The 20822-nt window shown below is 42.2% G+C and overlaps 1 protein-coding gene across 3 annotated transcripts in view; it reads right to left on the reverse strand.

Annotated features, from left to right (window-relative positions):
• Positions 1-20590, reverse strand: part of LOC144501692 (Fc receptor-like protein 5) — a 33317-nt gene extending 12727 nt beyond the window's left edge. Inside the window, exons 1-5 of one of the 3 annotated variants that reach the window (XR_013499174.1) lie at positions 20277-20486; positions 18937-18972; positions 4384-4635; positions 1873-2163; positions 557-826 (exon numbers count right to left, since the gene is read on the reverse strand). Coding sequence is in view for 2 of the 3 variants with exons in the window: in XM_078225627.1 (XP_078081753.1) it covers positions 557-826; positions 1873-2163; positions 4384-4635; positions 18937-18972; positions 20277-20313 (886 nt within the window). In the remaining variant the exon portion in view is untranslated. Of the gene's footprint in view, positions 1-556; positions 827-1872; positions 2164-4383; positions 4636-18936; positions 18973-20276 lie in introns of all 3 variants that reach the window. The other 2 variants (XM_078225627.1, XM_078225628.1) reach the window with 2 other exon arrangements.
• Positions 20591-20822: the final 232 nt, after the last annotated feature.

Consider the following 20822-nt stretch of genomic DNA (forward strand, 5'->3'; position numbering starts at 1 on the left):
TGTTGGGTATGTCAACAGTTTACATTACATGGCTGTCTCCCACTGCATTTTGTATAATTATTTTTTTAGCATGTTTTATGTTCATGTTCAAGGCTACTTGAGATTTACACTTCTTTGGACTTCTTTGGGGCGGCACGGTGCCACAGTGGTTAACACAACTGCCTCATGGCACCAGGGGCCTCGGTCACTGTCTGTGTGGAGTTCGCACTTTCTCCCCATGTCTGTGTGGGTTTCCTCCGGTTTCCTCCCACAGTCCAAAGATGTGCAGATTAGGTGGATTGGCCATGCTAAATTGACCCTAGTGTCAGGGGGATTAGCAGGGTGAATGTGTGGGGTTACGGGAATAGGGTTTGGGTGGGATTGTGCTCAGTACAGAATCGATGGGCCGAATGGCCTCCTTCTGTACTGTGGGGATTTTATGTCACTATTTTTAATTTAGCAATATAATATACAGTAAAGCATATTTGCCAGGAAGATCCTCTTTCAAAATAACTGGACAATTAAATGAGTAATGACAGAAAAATAATTTAAATTATAACATTGATTTTGTCCATACCTATGATCAGCCCTTGGCTGTATTTTGATACAAATCCATTCATAGCCTTGCATTTGAAGGTGCCCAGGTTGCCACTGTATTTGGCTGGCACAAGAAATTGTCCTTCTCTCCGACTCTGTGCAGTGTAATTGGTCACAAATCTTGAATCTCTATACAATGTGTATATTATTGGCAAATCTCCTTCGTGAGATAAGCAGGAGACACTTGCGTACACCATCCCATCATTAATAAAGGCTATTTTTGCCGAGATCTCAGGATTGGACACTGGAACTTAATTAACAAAATGAAGGACATAAGTAACACTTTAAAATGACAGTTTTAACTTCCTTTGAAAAATGAAATACCGCTCACACAAGTCCGGAACAGTGCCAAGATCCTAGTGCAGTGAATGGTTCATAAACCATGGCTGACATTTTCACAACTGAGCAAAGCTGAAGAAGAGATGCGCAGCTTTGCCTCCGTTGTATTTTAATTCATTATAAACAGCGGGAGGGAATACAGGATCATCTTCCAATGCAGTCAAAGAGCTTTATAATTGTATTATAATTGTACCTGGGTCAGTGAATGGAAAATTCAGCACACTGTTTGTAGTAAGACAGATAATTAACTAAGGTGATCGGGGCCGATGAAAGGTCACTGACCTGAAGTGTTAATTCAGTTTCTCGCTCCACAGTTGTTACCAGACCTGCACTCGCTGTTTTTATATCAAATCTCCAGCATTGCAGTATTTCGCTTCCATCATTTGGTCCTCCTACATTTATCAATCTTTATCACCATCTCCTTCTATTTCTCAACAGAACATTTACAGAGAAGACTGAGGGGGTGACCTGATTGATGTGTTCAAGATTATGAGGGGCATGGACAGAGTGGATAGGGAGCAGCTGTTCCCCTTAGTTGAAGGGTCAGTTACGAGGGGACACAAGTTAAAAGCGAGGGGTGGGAGGTTTAGGGGGGGATGTGAGGAAAAACTTTTTTTACCCAGATGGTGGTGACGGTCTGGAATGCGCTGCCTGGGAAGGTGGTGGAGGTGGGATGCCTCACATCCTTTTAAAAAGTATCTGGAGGAGCACTTGGCGCATCATGACCTTCAAGGCTATGGGGCCAAGTGCTGGCAAGTGGGATTAGGTGGGCAGGTCAGGGCCTTTCATGCATCGGTGCAGACTCGATGGGCCAAAGGGTCTCTTCTGCACTGTAGGATTCTGTGATTCCGTGATACACGCTGAGCATTAGGGCAGTTTGTATTCTGTTCCTCAATGGAGGCTTTTGCTTTGTATCATCACAAAATAAATGAATGGTATAATGTAGAGAGCACTCACCTTTAACAGTTACTTCTATGGAACTGCTGTTGATCCTGAATGTTTCCATATTGAATTCATTGCTTGCTTTACATTTGTAAGTACCCATGTCATTGAAATTCACGTGATCAATAACCAGACTGGATTGGTTTATCCTGACTGAAGGAGATGGCAATAGTTCCTGCTCATCAAAGTACCACTGGTAGGTCACATTAGAACCTTGTTTCACAAAGCAGCTCAGAGTCAGTTTGCTGTGTACTTTTAGGATTGGCGGATCAGGTATTGAATTTATCCTAACTCCCAATACTGGAGCTGAAAAGAAATATAAAGAACTCAGTTAATTTAAAGTTTCTACATATCCAAGTCCTTATTCAAAAATAGTCATCATTAGAAATGGGGCCATGAAGATGACCTGGGCATGCTCCCTGCCACTTACGAACTACAACAATTGCAGCGTGTATTTGTAAGGCACCTTTAACATAGAGAAATGTCTTAGTCAACTCCCCAAAGTGTGAAGAAAATATACTGAGTGAAACAAGGAGAGATTAGGAGGGACAACAGTGCTAAAGAATCACTGGATGTCAAGTGGATGGGCTTTATAAGGAGACTATTAAAAGAGAAGAGAAAGGTAGCGGGATAGAGGTGTTCAGGAAGAGAATTTCAGGAGATGCAGGTGAGGCCGCAGCTGCAAGCGTTGGGGTGAAGGAATGAAGGGATGCACAAGAGATTGGAGTCTGAAAAGTGACTTCAAGGAGGCATGTTGTAGGGCTGGAGGAGGCTACGGTGAGAGGGAAGGGTTTAAGCAGAAGAATGGGGATCTTAATTCTGAAGCTTTGTGGGGATCCTTTGTAGTCAGCGATGAGCCTGATAGGCAAACAGGACTTGGCGTGGGATAAGATATGGGCAGAAGAGTTTTGGTTTCTCAAGGGTGTAGGATGGGAGTTCAGCCAGGGCAGATGTGGAATAGTTGAATCCAGTGGTAACAAAGGCATGGGTGCATGTGAAGTAACAGCAGTAGAATATAGGCCGCCTCTGTAATGGAGAGAACAAAAGGTTGGAAACGGACCAGGGTCAAACATCATACATAAGTTATGAACAGCCTTGTTCAGCCTGAGGCAGTGGCCAGTTAGGGGGATGGAGTAATTAATTTTAAGTGATTTAAATCTCCAGTCCTTAAAAATTGAAAAAAAGTCTGTCGATTTCTCAGAGTGAAAAAAGCAGACACCTCCTGCTTTTGACAGGCCACAGTGCAGTTTGATAGGCCATTGTGTAGCTTAGAAAAAATCATTAGCCATCTGTTTTTGCAATTTCAATGGACTATTGTTTACATTTCTCAAGGTTTGTTATTATTGCTGACCCCATTATGAATGCTTGGATGAGTTTCAAAGGGTCCAGAACCAATTATCACACTAGGGGCCGTATGGACATGTTGACTAACAGTTCCTAAGATGCTATTAAAAGATTAGTTGTCTTTGATATGGCTAGTACAATAAATGTTTATTTGTTTTTACAACAGATTGCTTACTTGAGGGGATTTACATCTTTTGAATTTGTGGAAAGCAAGAGGGTTTTTTTCAGTATCTTGTATGTTTGAGTGAGATCTCTATTAGATTGTTATAAGTTTGATTTTTTTTCACCTCTATGTGTCTGAGATTTTCCCATAGTGGATGCTGGGTGAGTGACTGTGGAAGATAAAGGAAAACATAGGGTGGGGTGGGGGGGGGGGGGGGGGTGCAGGTGGAGGGCAGAAATGAGGAGACCTGGAAGAGGGTGAGAGGTGCATTAAGGGATCATGAGGGATATGGAGGACATGGAAGGGGCATGTGGGGATATGATGAGGCATGTAGGCATGGAGCGGGTCTGGGAGATATGAGGGGGCATGGGGTGAGTCAGGGGTGAGGCGATGTGAGGAAGGAGGTCCGGAGGGCCCAACAGTCTATAATACAAAGTCCCAGAGAACCAAGGTGGGTCTCCTAACCAGCTTGCCTCAGCACTTGCGTGCATCAGAAGAATCTGAGTTTTTAGGAAAGCTGTAGCTCCTCCCAAAAAGCAGGCAGCCTTTGGCAGGGTGCTAGCATCAAATTCCAAAGTGAATGCAGGTAATAAGAGACATAAAATAGAAATGGAGAGTCGCACATTAGTATTCGTGCAGTTATTTATTTACACCTGTTTATTTCAGCCATGAGTGACCTGAGCAAAGGGCTAAGGAGCGGCAACCTTGCTGAGAGCACTGTGCCAGACAGCAGTGGGAAGGGGAAAGAAATGGGGGAGAGGTGGTTACCCTGCTTTAGGCAGAGGAGATTTGATGCAAAGTCTCCTTCCCCGCTGAGTTATCTAGAAGTTAACTTGCTTCAGGTTTTACATTAAGGTTTGAGGCAGCTATCTGGCCAGTTGCGACATTTGCTCAGTGGGATATTTGATATAAGATTCAGGAAAATTAACGTTTGGTTGTAAATATAATTATCAATTCCACTTTTCCCCTGTTCACCTCCTGCACGTAAAGAATTCTATATGGTTCAGTTTCACTCGTACCTAATACTGTAACGCCGATGCTGTCACTGTATTTTATTTGATCACCATCATTGCTTTCCGCTTTGCATTTGTACGCCCCTGCATCACTCTCACTGTGAAACGATACTGAGAAGTTGGCCACATTAGGTGTTGATACATTCTTTGCTTCGACAAGTGTTTGCTCTCGGTATAAGCTGTACATTATTGAACTTGTTGAGGCCGATGCAATGCAGGAATATGTTTCCGTGTCATTTATATTAACTCTCTCCGGACCTTGGATAGTTGGATTTAATAAATAGCCGAGGGAAAGAATGCAGATAAAAATTAGTTGTTTCAACTTAATGTGAATAAGTTGAATCTCACAATGTACCAAATCTATCTATCACATCCTGCTTGGACCAGAATATCTACTGGGCATGGAATTCCATGTTCAAGTCAAAATTGTCCACAAGTCTTTAAAAACCTTCTATTCTTACGGTACCCACTTTTCAGTTTCATGGGCATTGCCATCTCTCTGGTAACACACACTCATGTTACTATTCTTTCAGCCAAGCCTAAGCTGGGTATTAATTTATTGGGGTGATTGTAGTATTCAATTGTTCAACTGTTTGGTATTTGATTATATGTGTCTGTCGACTCTTCTCTGTGTGACATTAGTCAAGACTGGGTTTAGTTATGGTGAGGAAGAGAAACTAAATAAAAAGCAAGAAACTGTATGCAAGAGAGAGCTGACCTTTTAGAAGCATTGTAAATAAACTCCTGCTCAGTCTTGTGTATCATTTCTGCATATATCTGAAGCATAAACACAACAATTGGTGACAGGGTGAAGAATAGTTTAAATTTACCGGCTCCAGTGTCTTTCCCTTCTTCACTGGGGGATTCACCCAGGCCATGGGATCAATGGATTTCAGGGTTCAAGATCTACTGGCTCCCTATGGGGATGGACATTCCAATGATGCACATCTCATACATTGCCTCAGAGCAGAAGGCCAACGGATATTGGAGCAGGTGTCAGAAGACGTGTCTATGTTTGATACTCAAAAATGCTGCAGGACTAAGAAAAGTGCGCTGATCGGATGATATACTCGAGATGTCAGAGAGTCTATCAGTCAGATACATTCAAAAATGTGTCCAAATTATGGAGATATTCATCAACTCAAAACACCCTCTTCAGCTCCAGGGAAAGAAGTCTAACTCATACTAAGAGTGGAACCATGTGTGCGGGTTAATGAAGAGGACTTCATCAGTTTGAGGAATCTCTCCCTGACAGTGAGATACGGCATGTATGTACCATCACGGATGGTAAAGCACCAAGTCATTTCAAGGATGCTCAGTACAGCATCTCAATATCGCTTCCCATTGATGTGGGTGCAAAAGTATCTATAATGATCGACAAAATCTCCCATTGTTATTTTTCACAACTTCCTCTCACTCCTGCGTCAGACACTCACCCAGCTAATGACAACTTGATCACTCTGATTCCAGAAATGGCCACAGTTCCAGTGTGCTACAAGAATCTGAGGTCGTTGACCTCTATGTGTCTACAAATGATCAGCTTATCTTTATCAGCGCAACTTTGAGGATGAGTATCTCACAGATTCATACAACTAAGTAGCTGATATGTTTAGCCTTGCTACCATCATAGACATATTTTACTAAACTTTGTTGGAGCTTCAGGTTCTGACTGAAAATCACGCACATCTCTCCAGATGCACAAATGAGTTTTCAGGCCAGATTTTCTGGTACTCCATCACTCTGATGGGATGGGACCTGATAGATATATTTGTGCCCTCGTGGAGACTCCCACGACAGGTGAACATCTGTTGTAAACTCCGTCGATGTGACGTCACGTCAGCGCGGTTTGTAAATATGGCAAGGGGTCAAGTTATGATGTGGGGGGGTTAATTATATTAAAAGGCGTGCAAATGCATGTAAATCAGGTTCACGCTTGTTATCGGCACGAACCTGATGATGTCCTCGGCGAGGGTCGGGGAGAATCCGATGTGTTTTCACAAGCGAGAACTGCGACGTCCAGATCTTGAGCCCCCCCTGCCGGTAATTCACACGGACGGCGAGCGTGGGCTCAAGATCGCCCCCAACAACTGTGTTGTGCACGGTGTACGAGTCGGTATCCAGAAAGGACTACACCAACGAGTTTGCCCAGGGAGGACATCTGGATGTTCTTCAGATGAAACAATGATCCTATGAAGCAGTCTGGCAGCCAGCGATAGATCGCTGGGTAGAAGAGTTCATTGAAAACTGTACATGCTGAAAAATCTGTTAAATCGTGTCCCACACAACTACAAACTGATCCCATAACCAACTAAACCGTGGCAGCAGCTCTGAGTGACTATTATTGGAGAAATGCAAGCAGTCCCTAGCAGTCATCAGTTTTTGCTTGTTGTTCATGATCTATGAGACAAGTAGCTGGAAGCCACTACAACGAATTCCGTAACCACTTAGATCATTGACATTTTAGACAAATTGTTTACAAAATGGGGTTTACCAGGGACTATCACAATAGACAATGGCCGACAGTTCATTTCCAGTCAGTTCGTGGAATTCCTGATAGCTGCAGAATTCACCACCATCTGACATCGTGATGCAGCAGGGAATCAAATGGTGGAAGTCAATGTTTCAACAAGGTAATAACTGATAGCCTGAGAGCTGGTATGTTGGAGATACAACAATGATTCTGCAGTTCGCTGGCCAGTTCCACCTGTGACACAGTTGTCATCCATTCATTTCCTACTTCACCCGTATCGATCTTTGAAAAGACACACACCGAACCTATGACAGATCATAACTTTCACATCTCACTGACCATTTTTAAGCAGTCACTGCTATCCAATAAGAATGATGTGGAGATGCCGGCGTTGGACTGGGGTAAACACAGTAAGAGTTTTAACAACACCAGGTTAAAGTCCAACAGGTTTATTTGGTAGTATATGCCATTAGCTTTCGGAGCGCTGCTCCTTCGTCAGATGGAGTGGAAATCTGCTCTCTAATTTTCACTCCCACCTCACCTCATAGCTCACAGACATTGATCTTGAGGGTACATTTCATTTTCTGATGAGCGACTTCAATATTGGTCATCCATCTCATCAAGCTATTATGTGTGTCTGTTGACTCTGCTCTGTGTGATGTTAGTCAAGCCTGGGTGTGGTTACTAAACTAAAAGCAAGAAGCTGTAAGCATGAGAGCACAGACATTTTGAAACCAGTGTAAATAAACTACTATTCTCACATAGAAACTGGTGCATCATCTCTGCATATCTCCAAGGTTAAAAAAACAACAGTGATCACACCTGAAACCTCATGTGACATTCTCAAAAGAAATGAGGGACAGTCCGTTGCAGGCATTCTATTTTGCTGTTTCTCTTACATAAGAACATAAGAACTAGGAGCAGGAGTAGGCCATCTGGCCCCTCGAGCTTGCTCCACCATTCAATAAGGTCATGGCTGATCTTTTCATGGACTCAGCTCCACTTACCCGCCCGCTCACCATAACCCTTAATTCCTTTACTGTTCAAAAATTTATCTATCCTTGCCTTAAAAACATTCAATGAGGTAGCCTGAACTGCTTCACTGGGCAGGGAATTCCACAGATTCACAACCCTTTGTGTGAAGAAGTTCCTCCTCAACTCGGTCCTAAATCTGCTCCCCTTTATTTTGAGGCCATGCCCCCTAGTTCTAGTTTCACCTGCCAGTGGAAACAACTTCCCTGCTTCTATCTTACCTATTCCCTTCATAATATTATGTGTTTCGATAAGATCTCCCCTCATTCTTCTGAATTCCAATGAGTATAGTCCCAGTCTCTCCTCATAAGCCAACACTCTCAATTCCGGAATCAACCTTGTGAATCTCCTCTGCACCCCCTCCAGTGCCAGTATATCTTCTCTGCCCAGTCAATTAACATCGTACACATTAGTTCTGCTATCAGCACCAATGCATCACACCAAGCTCAGTACATTTAATTAGGATTCAGATTAGGACATGGATACTGGGATGTTCCTCTTCAAGGCAGAGTACCCGCTGCTGCTCTGGCATTGTCCCACCACTCACCATTCCCCTGGTTTCATCCTTAATGCACAATGGGTTCAAAGCAGAATTTCCGCTCACAGGAAATTCCGCTGCCAGTGTCGTGTCAGACGAGCCACTGAAGAATATTAAAGAATCAGAAATGATCTAAAGGTGATCACAGAGCTATCACTGAATGATGTGACCAAGGTCTTTAGCAGGGCAGACATGAGGGAAATGCCCTAGGAAATCAGGCCCCACAATCTCTTGTGGTGTGAAGGCAGCATTTCTACCCCTGGGCTAGAAGCTCCGTGTTCAAATTCCACTTCATGACGTGATGGCCATAGAAGATGTATTTGTAATGTGGCCTAACAGGTTGAATATCAGCTTGTAAATCCTTCCAATAAACCTGATGGCTGGTGGTGAGAGCAGAAGAGTTTTCTGCTCAGCCACACTACAGGAGGCAATGGCAGACCACCGCAGTATTGTGCCATGCACAGTCACGGACCAATCCAATGGAGATCCATGGTTGCCAATGCCCTCATAGGACATAGTTGTTGAAGGAGGAGTGAGAACAAGTGGCAGTAGGAAAGTTTAACTTTGGTAAGCATTTACAATTAGTTTGTCGGATTAGCTATGAGCATTAGTCAAACCAAAGTATGTCAACCCAGTATGATATTATGCCTAATTCTGGGACACTAGCTCATCACATGACTTGGTTTCAGCACCACACTCAGTTAACAAGGGAGATAAAACAAATGGCCCTTCAGCCAGTGATGCAAGACGTCAAGGTTCAGCAATCACTGGTGTGGGACTATCCACCTCCCTAGCAATTAAAATTATCAGCTGTATTCTCTAAATTCAAAGAGCAAAGAAAAACAAGTCTTAAAATATTTAGCCATGAGCATTGAATTAGTGCAATTTATCTTTGACATTTGGAAGAAGTCACTTCCTTTGACAGGATGTAACCATTTTTCATTTTGTAACTTTAGAATTCAGTTTTGTAATTAGCTTTCACAGCTCTGTCGTTCTTTTATATTTTAAGATGTATTAGTTGAATGAGTTGTTCTATTTAGCACACCAATCACTTTCCGGCATTGACTTTATATGTATTTTATATAGACTGTCTGTAATTTCTGTAACTTGATAAGCTTTGTAAAGCTACATTCTATATATACCTATATAACTTCTCAGTACTACCCACTTTGTAATCTTCTTTATTAGTTTTAAGGTTATAAGCAACTCTACCACTCTAACCTTTATTTTAAAAGTAAATGAATTTACTCCAAGTGATCACAGAAAGAAAGACAGCAGCCAAAGTTTTACCAAACAATGGCAGTGTTGGTTCTGGCGAGAAAAATTATGTGTTTCTCTCCAGATCTTACCACACTCCTGTCACAGAAAAAAAGGAATAAGTCTCACAATGCCAGGTTACAGTACAACAGGTTTATTTGGAATCACGAGCTTTCGGAGCACTGCTCCTTCATCAGGTGAGTGGAGAAAAAAACAGGAGGGCGTCTTTCACACCATCATGTAGAAGGATGGGGCCACAACACACCGGCTAAACGCTGCTGCACTGAGATCGGGTCACCTTGTTTAAAGGGTGCTCTGATCAAAGCAAAGAGGAACCTTCCCCCCCATCCCACCACAGAGGTCTCAGGGGCTTCTGTTGTGGGCGTGAACCATTTGAAGTCACGGTCTCTGCAGCGAAATTTGTGACTCCTGAGGTTCGCCGGATCTTGAGCCCCCGTCGCCATTCCCTTGGACGGCAAACACAAGCCCAAGATTGCCCCCCAATAACCAGCAAAATGGCCTCTCAAAACAGTCACTGATTTAAAAAAAATGTTTTTACTCCATTCTTAAAGTTACAAAGTCATTGCGCAGAGCAGACTGGGCAAACCCAAATCCATCTCCATACTTGTTCCAAAAAACAAATTCAAATTGAATCCAATTCATGGTTGCCAAAAGAGAGAAATGCAAGATCCAAGCTGACAAGATAGGGCATTGCACCTGATCTTGAGAATGATCTGATGCTGTGCCATCATGGGGGCGGCACGGTGGCACAGTGGTTAGCACTGCTGCCTTACAGCGCCAGGGACCCGGGTTTGATTCCCGGCTTGGGTCACTGTCTGTGTGGAATTTGCACATTCTCCCCGTGTCTGCGTTGGGTTTCCTCCGGGTGCTCCGGTTTCCTCCAAAGATGTGCAGGTTAGGTTGATTGGCCGTGCTTAATTGCCCCTTATGTTCAGGGGGCAAGTAGGGTAAATAAGTGGGGTTGTGGGGATGAGGGCTTGGGATAGGATTATGGTCAGTGTAGACTCGATGGGCCGAATAGCCTCCTTCTGCACTGTAGGGATTCTATGATTTTATCTTAGCCACAGTCACTGATAGGGGGATAATTTAATACCAACTAAACAAAGTCTCAGACAATGAGCTGAGGATATCAAGCATGAGGGCATGAAGGCATATGTTCCCTATCCTGAACAAATGGGCAAGAAGTACATCATAAAACATTATTTTATCTGAGCACAAAGTAACAGAAACAAACTTTAATGAGAGGGATGGTCCCACAAGTAGTTGACCCCTGAGGGGCCAGTCAGAGGGAAATTAAATCAATAGAGAAACCACCTCAACCAATGGCAGATGGATCACACAGGTCGTAAGCCAATTAGAAATTAGCCTCACCTCATTTAGACTGGAATGCAATAACATAATTGAATGTGCTGTGGGTTGTGGTTTTGAAAGTTATTAAGTAGCAGCTTTCACTGAGCAAGTTGGGCAGCATGTTTAAGACTGAAGAGCTTGATGTCCAGAGGGAAGTAGTTGTTATGGAGAGAGAACAGAGGCCAAGGATTATAAGAGATAGGATTTATAATCATCTAGAAAGGAATAATTTGATTAGGGATAGTCAACACGGTTTTGTGAAGGGTAGGTCGTGCCTCACAAACCTTATTGAGTTCTTTGAGAAGGTGACCAAAGAGGTGGATAAGGGTAAAGCAGTGGATGTGGTGTATATGGATTTCAGTAAAGCGTTTGATAAGGTTCCCCACGGTAAGCTATTGCAGAAGATACGGATGCATGGGATTGAGGGTGATTTAGCGGTTTGGATCAGGAATTGGCGAGCTGTAAGAAGACAGAGGGTGGTGGTTGATGGGAAATGTTCATCCTGGAGTTCAGTTACTAGTGGTGTACCGCAAGAATCTGTTTTGGGGCCACTGCTGTTTGTCATTTTTATAAATGACCTGGATGAAGGCGTAGAAGGATGGGTTAGTAAATTTGCGGGTGACACTAAAGTCGGTGGAGTTGTGGACACTGCGGAAGGATGTTGCAGGTTACAGAGGGACATAGATAAGCTGCAGAGCTGGGCTAAGAGGAGGCAAATGGAGTTTAATGTGGAAAAGTGTGAGGTGATTCACTTTGGAAGGAGTAACAGGAATACAGAGTATTGGGCTAATGGTAAGATACTTGGTAGTGTGGATGAGCAGAGAGATCTCGGTGTCCATGCGCATAGATCCCTGAAAGTTGGCACCCAGGTTGATAGGGTTGTTAAGAAGGCGTACGGTGTGTTAGCTTTTATTGGTGGAGGGATTGAGTTTCGGAGCCATGAGGTCATGTTGCAGCTGTACAAAACTCTGGTGCGGCCGCACTTGGAGTATTGCGTACAGTTCTGGTCGCCACATTATAGGAAGGATGTGGAAGCATTGGAAAGGGTGCAGAGGAAATTTACCAGGATGGTGGGAAGGTCTTATGAGGAAAGGCTGAGGGACTTGAGGCTGTTTTCGTTAGAGAGAAGAAGGTTAAGAGGTGACTTAATAGAGGCATATAAGATGATCAGAGGATTAGATAGGGTGGACAGTGAGAGCCTTTTTCCTCGGATGGTGATGGCTAGCACAAGGGGACATAGCTTTAAATTGAGGGGTGATAGATATAGGACAGATGTCAGAGGTAGGTTCTTTACTCAGAGAGTAGTAAGGGCGTGGAATGCCCTGCCTACAACAGTAGTGGACTCACCAACATTAAGGGCATTTAAATGGTCATTGGATAAACATATGGATGATATTGGAATAGTGTAGGTTAGATCAGCGGAACATCGAGGGCCGAAGGGCCTGTACTGCGCTGTAATGTTCTATGTTCTAAGTGTCAACCTGCACCCAAGACCAAATCGGAAAACAAGAGCCGTTGTACACTAATCAAGTCCTGCCCCATTGTTGATATGTATTAATCTACAACTTATTAAAATTTCCTGAGTTACTGCACCAAACTGTCTCCTGTTTGCCGATATGGTTTTCCCTCATTCCCTGTCTGATTTTAGCCATGATTGTAAACGAGAGTTTCCTTCACAAAATGACAGTCTGGACTAATGGAAGCTTTGGCTAATTTTCAGTTTCATTACCCATGTCATTTTATTCAAGTGAGGGAAAAGGAAAATGTTGTGTAATTTTGTGCACTTGCTATGTTACATAGATTATTGCTGGGTTATATAATCTGGTTCCTGTGTTATAGGAATCGTGCATGTTTCTTCAGCAAAGGCACTAAGTCTTTGGTTTATGTGCGAAGTTTAAATGTCAGAGTTAGCTTGTGTGCCATCCTATTGTCTATGCAACCTAGAGTTACTCGAGCAGAGGAAATTAAGTCTTTTTCCTTTTTGAAGAATGGTAGGGGTTTCAATTTTTAATGGGGCTGTGTCTGGAGAATAAAAGATATCTGCTATCTGGCACTACTAGTCACTGACAATAGATTTGGCACCTCATATCCTTCTGCTTCCTGCATAACAATCAGAGAGAGAAGACCTTCTTCCCATTAACTAACAATTAACTTCATCCTTTTCAATGCATCTCCACCCAAGGATATGGTAGCACACGTAGAAAAGAAGGCCAGGAAATTGGAATTTATATTAACAGAGCTATTTTCAACTACTACAGGAAACTGTTAACAATGCAGTATTCTTTCTCCATTAGGTGAATGGTTTGATGAAAAATTTGTATCCACAAGTTTACATTAAAAAAACTCATAAGGTCATGTTAAAGAGTTTTCAAACCACACTGTGCTAGGCTGGGTTGATTTAGAACATACAGTGTTAAACAAATATGACATGTTGTGGCAGATTAACGTTTGAATTCCATTACTGCACAGAGAAACTAAATGTAATGTAAATGGTGACCATCAAGTGGTTCTTTTTTTTGGGGTGTTGGCTTGACTGCTGAATTTGAAAGTACAATTGATGTGTGAGTCCAAAAATTTGCCATAAGAAAGTGCCTTTCATGTTCTTTTGAATCTCATCAGGTATGAGTTTACATTATATGGGGTGGCATGGTGGCACTGCTGCATCACAGCGCCAGGGACCCGGGTTCAATTCCAGCCTCGGGTCACTGTCTGTGTGGACTCTGCACATTCTGCCCGTGTCTGCGTGGGTTTCCTCCGGGTGCCTCCCACAGTCCAAAAGATGTGCTGGTTAGGTGCATTGACCATGCTAAATTCTCCCTCCGTGTACCCGAACAGGTGCCGGAGTGCGGCGACTAGAGGATTTTCACAGTAACTTAATTGCAGTGTTAATGTAAGCCTACTTGTGACTAATAAATAAACTTTAACTTTTTATATAATGCCATTAAACTTCCAACAGATGTGTTACCCAGGTGATATTCCTGTTCCTTTTGAAACAATAAGTACTGCCATGTAAGCGCAGAACGGTATATAGTGGGCATGATCTTACTGTCCGTCCGCACCACGCTCCCACTGCAGAGAAGACAAAGAATGTTCCGACAAGCCAAAAAATCTCCGTTCACTGCAGCACGATGGAAAAATCCTGCTAGTCTTTTACAGCCTCGCTTCAGTGGTGTTGATCAAAGGGCATTTTACACTCGGAGAATTCTTCAACTTTTCTTCGAATAGTGTTATGGATTCTTTTACCTTCAGCTGAGGGCAGACAAGGTTTTGGCTGAACTTCTCATTCAGTGATAGTGCCTCTGAGAGTGCAGCACTCCCTCGGTGCTAAACCGAAGTGTCAGCCTTGTCGATATGTGCTTAATTCTCTGAAGTGGGACTTGGGCCTACAATGCTCTGACTTAGAAGCAAGAGTACCACCACTGAGCCAAAGCACTTAGCATGCACAGTGAACTTCTAACATCAACTCTCGGGTGGCCACCTCCTCCTGGGCTGTAACCATGCTATGATTCTACATCACCACCTGCCAGGAGAATGGAATGTGTACTAACAGATTAGTGAACTGCAACTCCCATATATATCTGTTACATTGGAGGGTTAGTAGCTTTGAGGGGGTCAAAGTGGCTTTTCATCCAGCAGCTTATGCAAATTTTGTGCTTTTTCTACATTGTTATGGACAAAAATATAGTAATAAAATCCTACTATAATTAGTTGTTGTAATTTTTAGTCCTATTCATAAATGTCCTTGCCTTTGGGAGTGTGCATCATATCTAACTAAGCTTTGATTTGATTTGATTTGATTTATTATTGTCACATGTATTAACATATAGTGAAAATGATTGTTTCTTGCGCGCTATACAGACAAAACATACCGTTCATAGAGAAGGAAATGAGAGAATGCAGAATGTAATGTTACAGTCATAGCTAGGGTGTAGAGAAAGATCAACTTAATGCAAGGTAAATCCATTCAAAAGTCTGACAGCAGCAGGGAAGAAGCTGTTCTTGAGTCGGTTGGTACGTGACCTCAGACTTTTGTATCTTTTTCCCGAAGGAAGAAGGTGGAAGAGAGAATGTCCGGGGTGCATGGGGTCCTTGATTATGCTGGCTGCTTTGCCGAGGCAGCGGGAAGTGTAGACAGAGTCAGTGGATGGGAGGCTGGTTGATGATGAACAGAAAGTTCCTCTTCAATACTTGTAAGTGTCTGTGTTTCCATTAGACTCTCTCTTTCAATGAGCAATCAGCACATCACACTTTCAAATTTAAGTCTTTTAAGTTTAAAAACATCAAATGAATTTAATTAACATGAACAAATAAAGTTATTTAGTTTTATTTTTACAGTAGAAATCCTTCCACCCAAGTCCCCTTTAGCAAACCGATAAAGCTCTACTTCAGCGTTGTCCAATAGAAATTGCTGACTTGCCACAGATATGCCAATGGTGTCAATGTTTTAGCCACATGTAATCATTTAGTTAGAAAACAATTCAGATAAATGTGCTTCACATGTGTGCATATACTGAACAACATCTACCACTTTTCAGTAATCAAGGAAGTAAAGCTCTCAACAATGATCTAAAAAACACATGTGCACTCTGCTTTCTGTCTTACTATTTTGGCAACAAACGCACAGAAAGGTCACAGTAGATACGCATACACTGTATGGATAGAAATATTCGAGATCACCTGTCCAATGACAATGTTTATTGGACGCTTGCTCTGTAGGAAGGAGGAAAGGCTGAAAGGGTGATGAGCTCCATAGTTTTGAGATCCTAGGATTATGTCTCCCAGTTTGTTTCTTGCTATTAAGGCACTGACAAGGTTGGGTGTCAGCAATATCATTGTGCTGCTGGCATTTAGTGTTGCTAAGATAATGGGGGCTGGTCCAGAAATGAAAGGATGCTTAGTCGCAGCAGACCATGTGAGAAATTTAAATAAATGTTTCTCATCAACTGGGATGTCCAACCATCACGGCAGCAGGTAAATGTACCAGAAACCTCACCAAAAAAAATCCAACTGAACCTCTAAAGCGAAGATCCACTGGAAGATGTGAACAAAGGAAGATCATTGATCCAGCAAGATTTCTGTCAGATTGGAAATCCTAGACCATGGCTTTAATTTTCATTGTATTATGGGAGAGAAACTAGACTCAAAATTGAGAGATTTGATGTATATTTGCAAGTACCCTTGGGTTGTTCCCATTATTGCTGTTTTAAAATTGTTATTCAGGCACTATCATTCCAATGCTGTAATGTCCAAGGATGTGCAGTTTAGGTGAATTGGCCATACTAAGTTGCTCCTTAGTGTCCCAACTTGTGTAGGTTAGGGGGATTAGTGGGGTAAATATGTGGGGTTACTGGAATAGGGTCTGGGTAAGAGGTTCTGTGGGAAAGTTGGTGCAGACTCAATGGATAGAATGGCCTCCTTCTGCACTGTAGGGATTTTATGACTCCTCAGACTTCCTATCTGACACCCAGTATGGGATGAGCAGAAATTTCCAATTAAATATTGAGAAGACTGAAGCCCTTGTTTTCAGCCCCTTCTCCAAACTCCATTCCATAGCCACCAACTCTATCTCTCCATGTTAACAGTCTGAGACTAAATTAATCTGTTCACAATCTTGGCGTCATATTTAGTCCCAAGAGGGGCTCTTGACCTCATATTTGCACCACCATTAAGACTGCATATTTTGACCTCCATAAGGATGCCCGACTTTGCACTGTCTCTGTTAATCTGCTGCTGAAATCTTCATCCATGCCTTTGTTACCTCTAGATTTGATTTTTCCAATGGCTGGTCACATCTTACTCAGTGTCAACTTGAGGATATCCAAGACTCTAATGCCCGTAGTTTAACTCACACCAAGACCCATTCCCCTACCAGCCCTATGCTTGCTGATCTACTTTTATTCCCAGTCAGACAATGTCTGGATTTAAAATTCTCACCCTTTTCGCAAACCCCTCCATGGCCTCATTGCTCCGTAATTTTCTCCAACTGCACAACCCACCAAAATATCAGAGCTCCTTTCATTCTCACCATGGAGCAACCCCCTTTATAATTGCTCCACCAATGATGACTGCAGCATCATTGGCCCTAAGCTCTGAATTACCTCCCTATCCTTCTCCACTTCTCGACATCGCTTCCTGACTTAAAGACACTCCTCTGAAACCTACCTTTGTGAATTAGCTTTTGGTCAACTGATCTAATATCTCCTTATATGGTTCGAAATCATCGTCTGTTTTAGAATGCACCTGTGAAGCGCCTTGGAATTATTGTGCTAAAGGTGCTATATAAATATAAGTTGTTGTTTCTTCATTCACTGCTAATTTTCTCCTGGTCCATTGCTGATTCAATGAGGTCAGGCGAGGGACTCAGTAGTAAATGAGCAACAATTGTCAGACTCTTGAAGCCATCTTTAGTCTCGTACTCTTATGTTAAGCTGTAATGAGCCATTAAGTCCCACAGGAAGCCAATTCAATTGCCCTTTCCTGAAGTTTAGTCTGAAATCTTTATCAGCCATTTTTAAATTCTCATTCTTCAATTCTTTCCATAGCTTTCATGACCTAAACAACACTCACATTTCCATTCCAAACCCCGTTAGATTGCCAATAAATTACTAACCACCTGTTTGTTGGTTATTTACTACTTCAGAGTTTCATTCACATTCATTTTTGTCACCATTTGGGGATTTTCCTGTTCAGTGTTGTTAGTGCACTGGTGCACACATGTCCCTTCCATTAAAATAAATGGTCAGAAAATTATGGAGCAAGAGTGTGGAATTTTTCAATACACGCTCTTAGCCCAGAACATGCTGGAGTGCTGAAGCTGAAAGCAGTGAGCACTGTATACTTGTCTTCCAAACGCCTCTTCCATCCTTTGTGATTTATTTTTTAACGCATCACATTTCTTTGAGATTCCATAACACCCCCCAAATTTTTCTCATTTTCTTTAATGACTTTTCATGGAATCATAGAATCCCTACAGTGCAGAAGGAGGCCATTCAGCCCATCAAGTCTGCACCAACAACAATCCTACCTGGGCCCTATCCCTATAACCCCATGTATTCACCCTGCTAATCCTCCTGACATTAAGGGTCAATTTAGCATGGCCAATCAACCTAACCCGCACATCTTTGGAGTGTGGGAGGAAAGCAGAGCACCCAGAGGAAACCCACACAGTCACCCAAGGCCAGAATTGAACCCAGGTCCCTGGCGCTATGAGGCAGCAGTGTTAGCCACTGTGCCACCGTGCTGCCCTTTCATCTTTTCATTTTCAAAACTGACACTTTGAACTCATCAGGAATAAACTATTTCTTCTTCTGGAGTTATTATGCTTTACATGTTCAATTATCATTTTGTTCTGAAAAGATCCTTACGGCCCACCAATGTCAATCACATACCATAGTCTTTTTTACTTATAAAAGAATACTGGCAGTGAGAAGATAGCCAATATTACTCTCTTATCTGCTCTCCACAATGCTGCCTCATAGCTCAGATGACGTCAATTGTGATTTCATTATGTTGGCTCCCTTAGTCAGCACATTTGTATTAATTTGCTACAATTCTCATTAACCTAAATCTAATTGGAAATAAGAAACACTCCTTGCTAGAGGAGCCATATTAGTAATGGCAGTTATATCGGGATTGTAATGTTCTTGCAACAAAGGTCAAAGAAATTTCAAACAGTGTAGCCTTAACCTCATGACACCTCTGGTATACTTGTTTATGAGATAAACCATGTGTCCCACTCAACATTCAGTTTCACTGAACAGATAAATAGTTACCATGAACATGTTTCAAATATGTATGGTAAGAGTTAAACACAACATTTCAATGGCATAACTAGGCTGTGCTTTAAAAAATAGCTGCATGCAATCCAAGAATATAATACTGTAGTACTCACCTGAGAGTTCCTGGTATGCAGCATACCGAACTGAAGCTGTAAGAGGAAAATATCATTTATATCCATTGCAGCCTCATGCCAATGTGTGTTTCTATGTATGTTTGTGTGATGGTTAAATCTCATTTAAACTTAAGAATTACACTCTAATAGCTTATTCCCCCAGATTAAGCGAAAAACGCAATAAATTTGAAGAGGTTAAAGTTAGCGGACTCAGACAAATGTGCAACCTCATCCCATGTAACAGACGACAGGGCGGTTCAACATTTCACCAACCAATTCACAAATGGTCCAACGAAGCTGGGAGGTGGAACAATGCAAAGGATATGGCTAATACTTCTTGGCCTTTTGGCTAAGATCAAGCCCAAGATCAAGCCCAAGATGCCTTATCTTGTCAGCTTGGATCTTGTTTGCCCCATTTTATGGATGAATTGGATTTTGAATTTAGTTTTTGGAGCAAGCAAGGAATGGATTTGGGTTTACCCGGTCCACTCTGCGGCTTTGTAACTCTACGGATGGAGTAAAAAATGACACCATCAACAGCGTCAGATTTTGTGAGAACAGTTGTAAACATTTGTTGTTTAAAATATTGCATTTATTCCTTCTTAAAGTTGTTTGGCTGATTATACACAAACTTCTATTTGCAACCATTCTGTTTTCCATCCGGCCCTTGAAAGAGAATGAATTTGCTCAGTTATTTCACCATGTGTTTTGGCAAACGTTCAAGAAAAGCCCAACTATCTGAAAGCCGAGCCGGTTCTTGCCAAGTGCGAGGTACATTTGCAAACAAAAGACTTCGCTTACAGAATTGTTCTTTAAACCAAAGGTTGGCAACCGAATAAAAATGCATTTGACGGTGAACTGCTCCCAGACTAAGTGTGCTTTTAGATGGAGAGGTTACAAACTCCTCTTTGACAACTTTGCGAATGTTGTACGGAGACCGAACAGAACTTTAACCAGTGCCCATCACACTCTGTCCATGCCAGTTGCCCTTGCTGTAAATCGAATTTCTGAACGATAAATCTCTAAGTCAGAACTTTTATATGTTTTAATATCAAATAGAGCTCACTTTGTGCTCAGCAGTGCTGTCCGTATCTACAGAAATATAACAGAGCCCTTTTTACAAAAGCTCTCCAATTAAATACGCGCGCTGAGAAAACTTAAAACATGTAGGGTGCCCCATAGAAACCCAACTTGATTAGAATATGCCCTCCTCGTAACATGCTCCGTAAATCAATATGGAGAGTTTATAAAATAACACACGTTCATTCTCAAATGTTTTCTCACTTCATTGAAAACTGACAACTCTTAAAATGATTTTAAGAGTTTATGAGATTACTCACCGAACAAAAATAAAAGTTGGAATTTGATTCCCATCATCCTGAACAAGTTATCCTGTTTCTGTGTCCTCTTTTCTGTGTGGTAATTTGATGTTAATCGATGGACACCAAGAAAGAGTACTTTGATTGAAGTCACAGAAACTCAGCAAGGGCAATGGGACAAGTTTCTCCCTCCCTCTCTGGGGCTGACTGGTGGCTGAGTGAGCCACAGCCAGGACTGGGAGTTTCTAACTCTGGCTGACTGCACGAGAGTGATAATAAATGGAAGTGAGACAGGACAAGGACATCCTGCAATATGATTGGCAGCTGTGAACTTCAACTGGGCTTGTTTTTAAGCACGAGTCTTCGTTTTAAAAACAGATTTGAATCAAACTGTCTGTCTTCTTAAAGGGAAACAGCATGTCTTCCATTCATGCATCAAGTTTGTAATTTATATTTTAAAAATATGTCACGACAAATCCTTCCAGCATTGCCATGTATTCCTGAGGAAATCAACATTTCAATTCAAGTGGGGGCCCTGGGTTCGATTTCCGGCTTGGGTCACTGTCT

Source organism: Mustelus asterias, chromosome 12, assembly GCF_964213995.1.
Source record: "Mustelus asterias chromosome 12, sMusAst1.hap1.1, whole genome shotgun sequence".
Classification (NCBI taxonomy): Eukaryota; Metazoa; Chordata; class Chondrichthyes; order Carcharhiniformes; family Triakidae; genus Mustelus; species Mustelus asterias.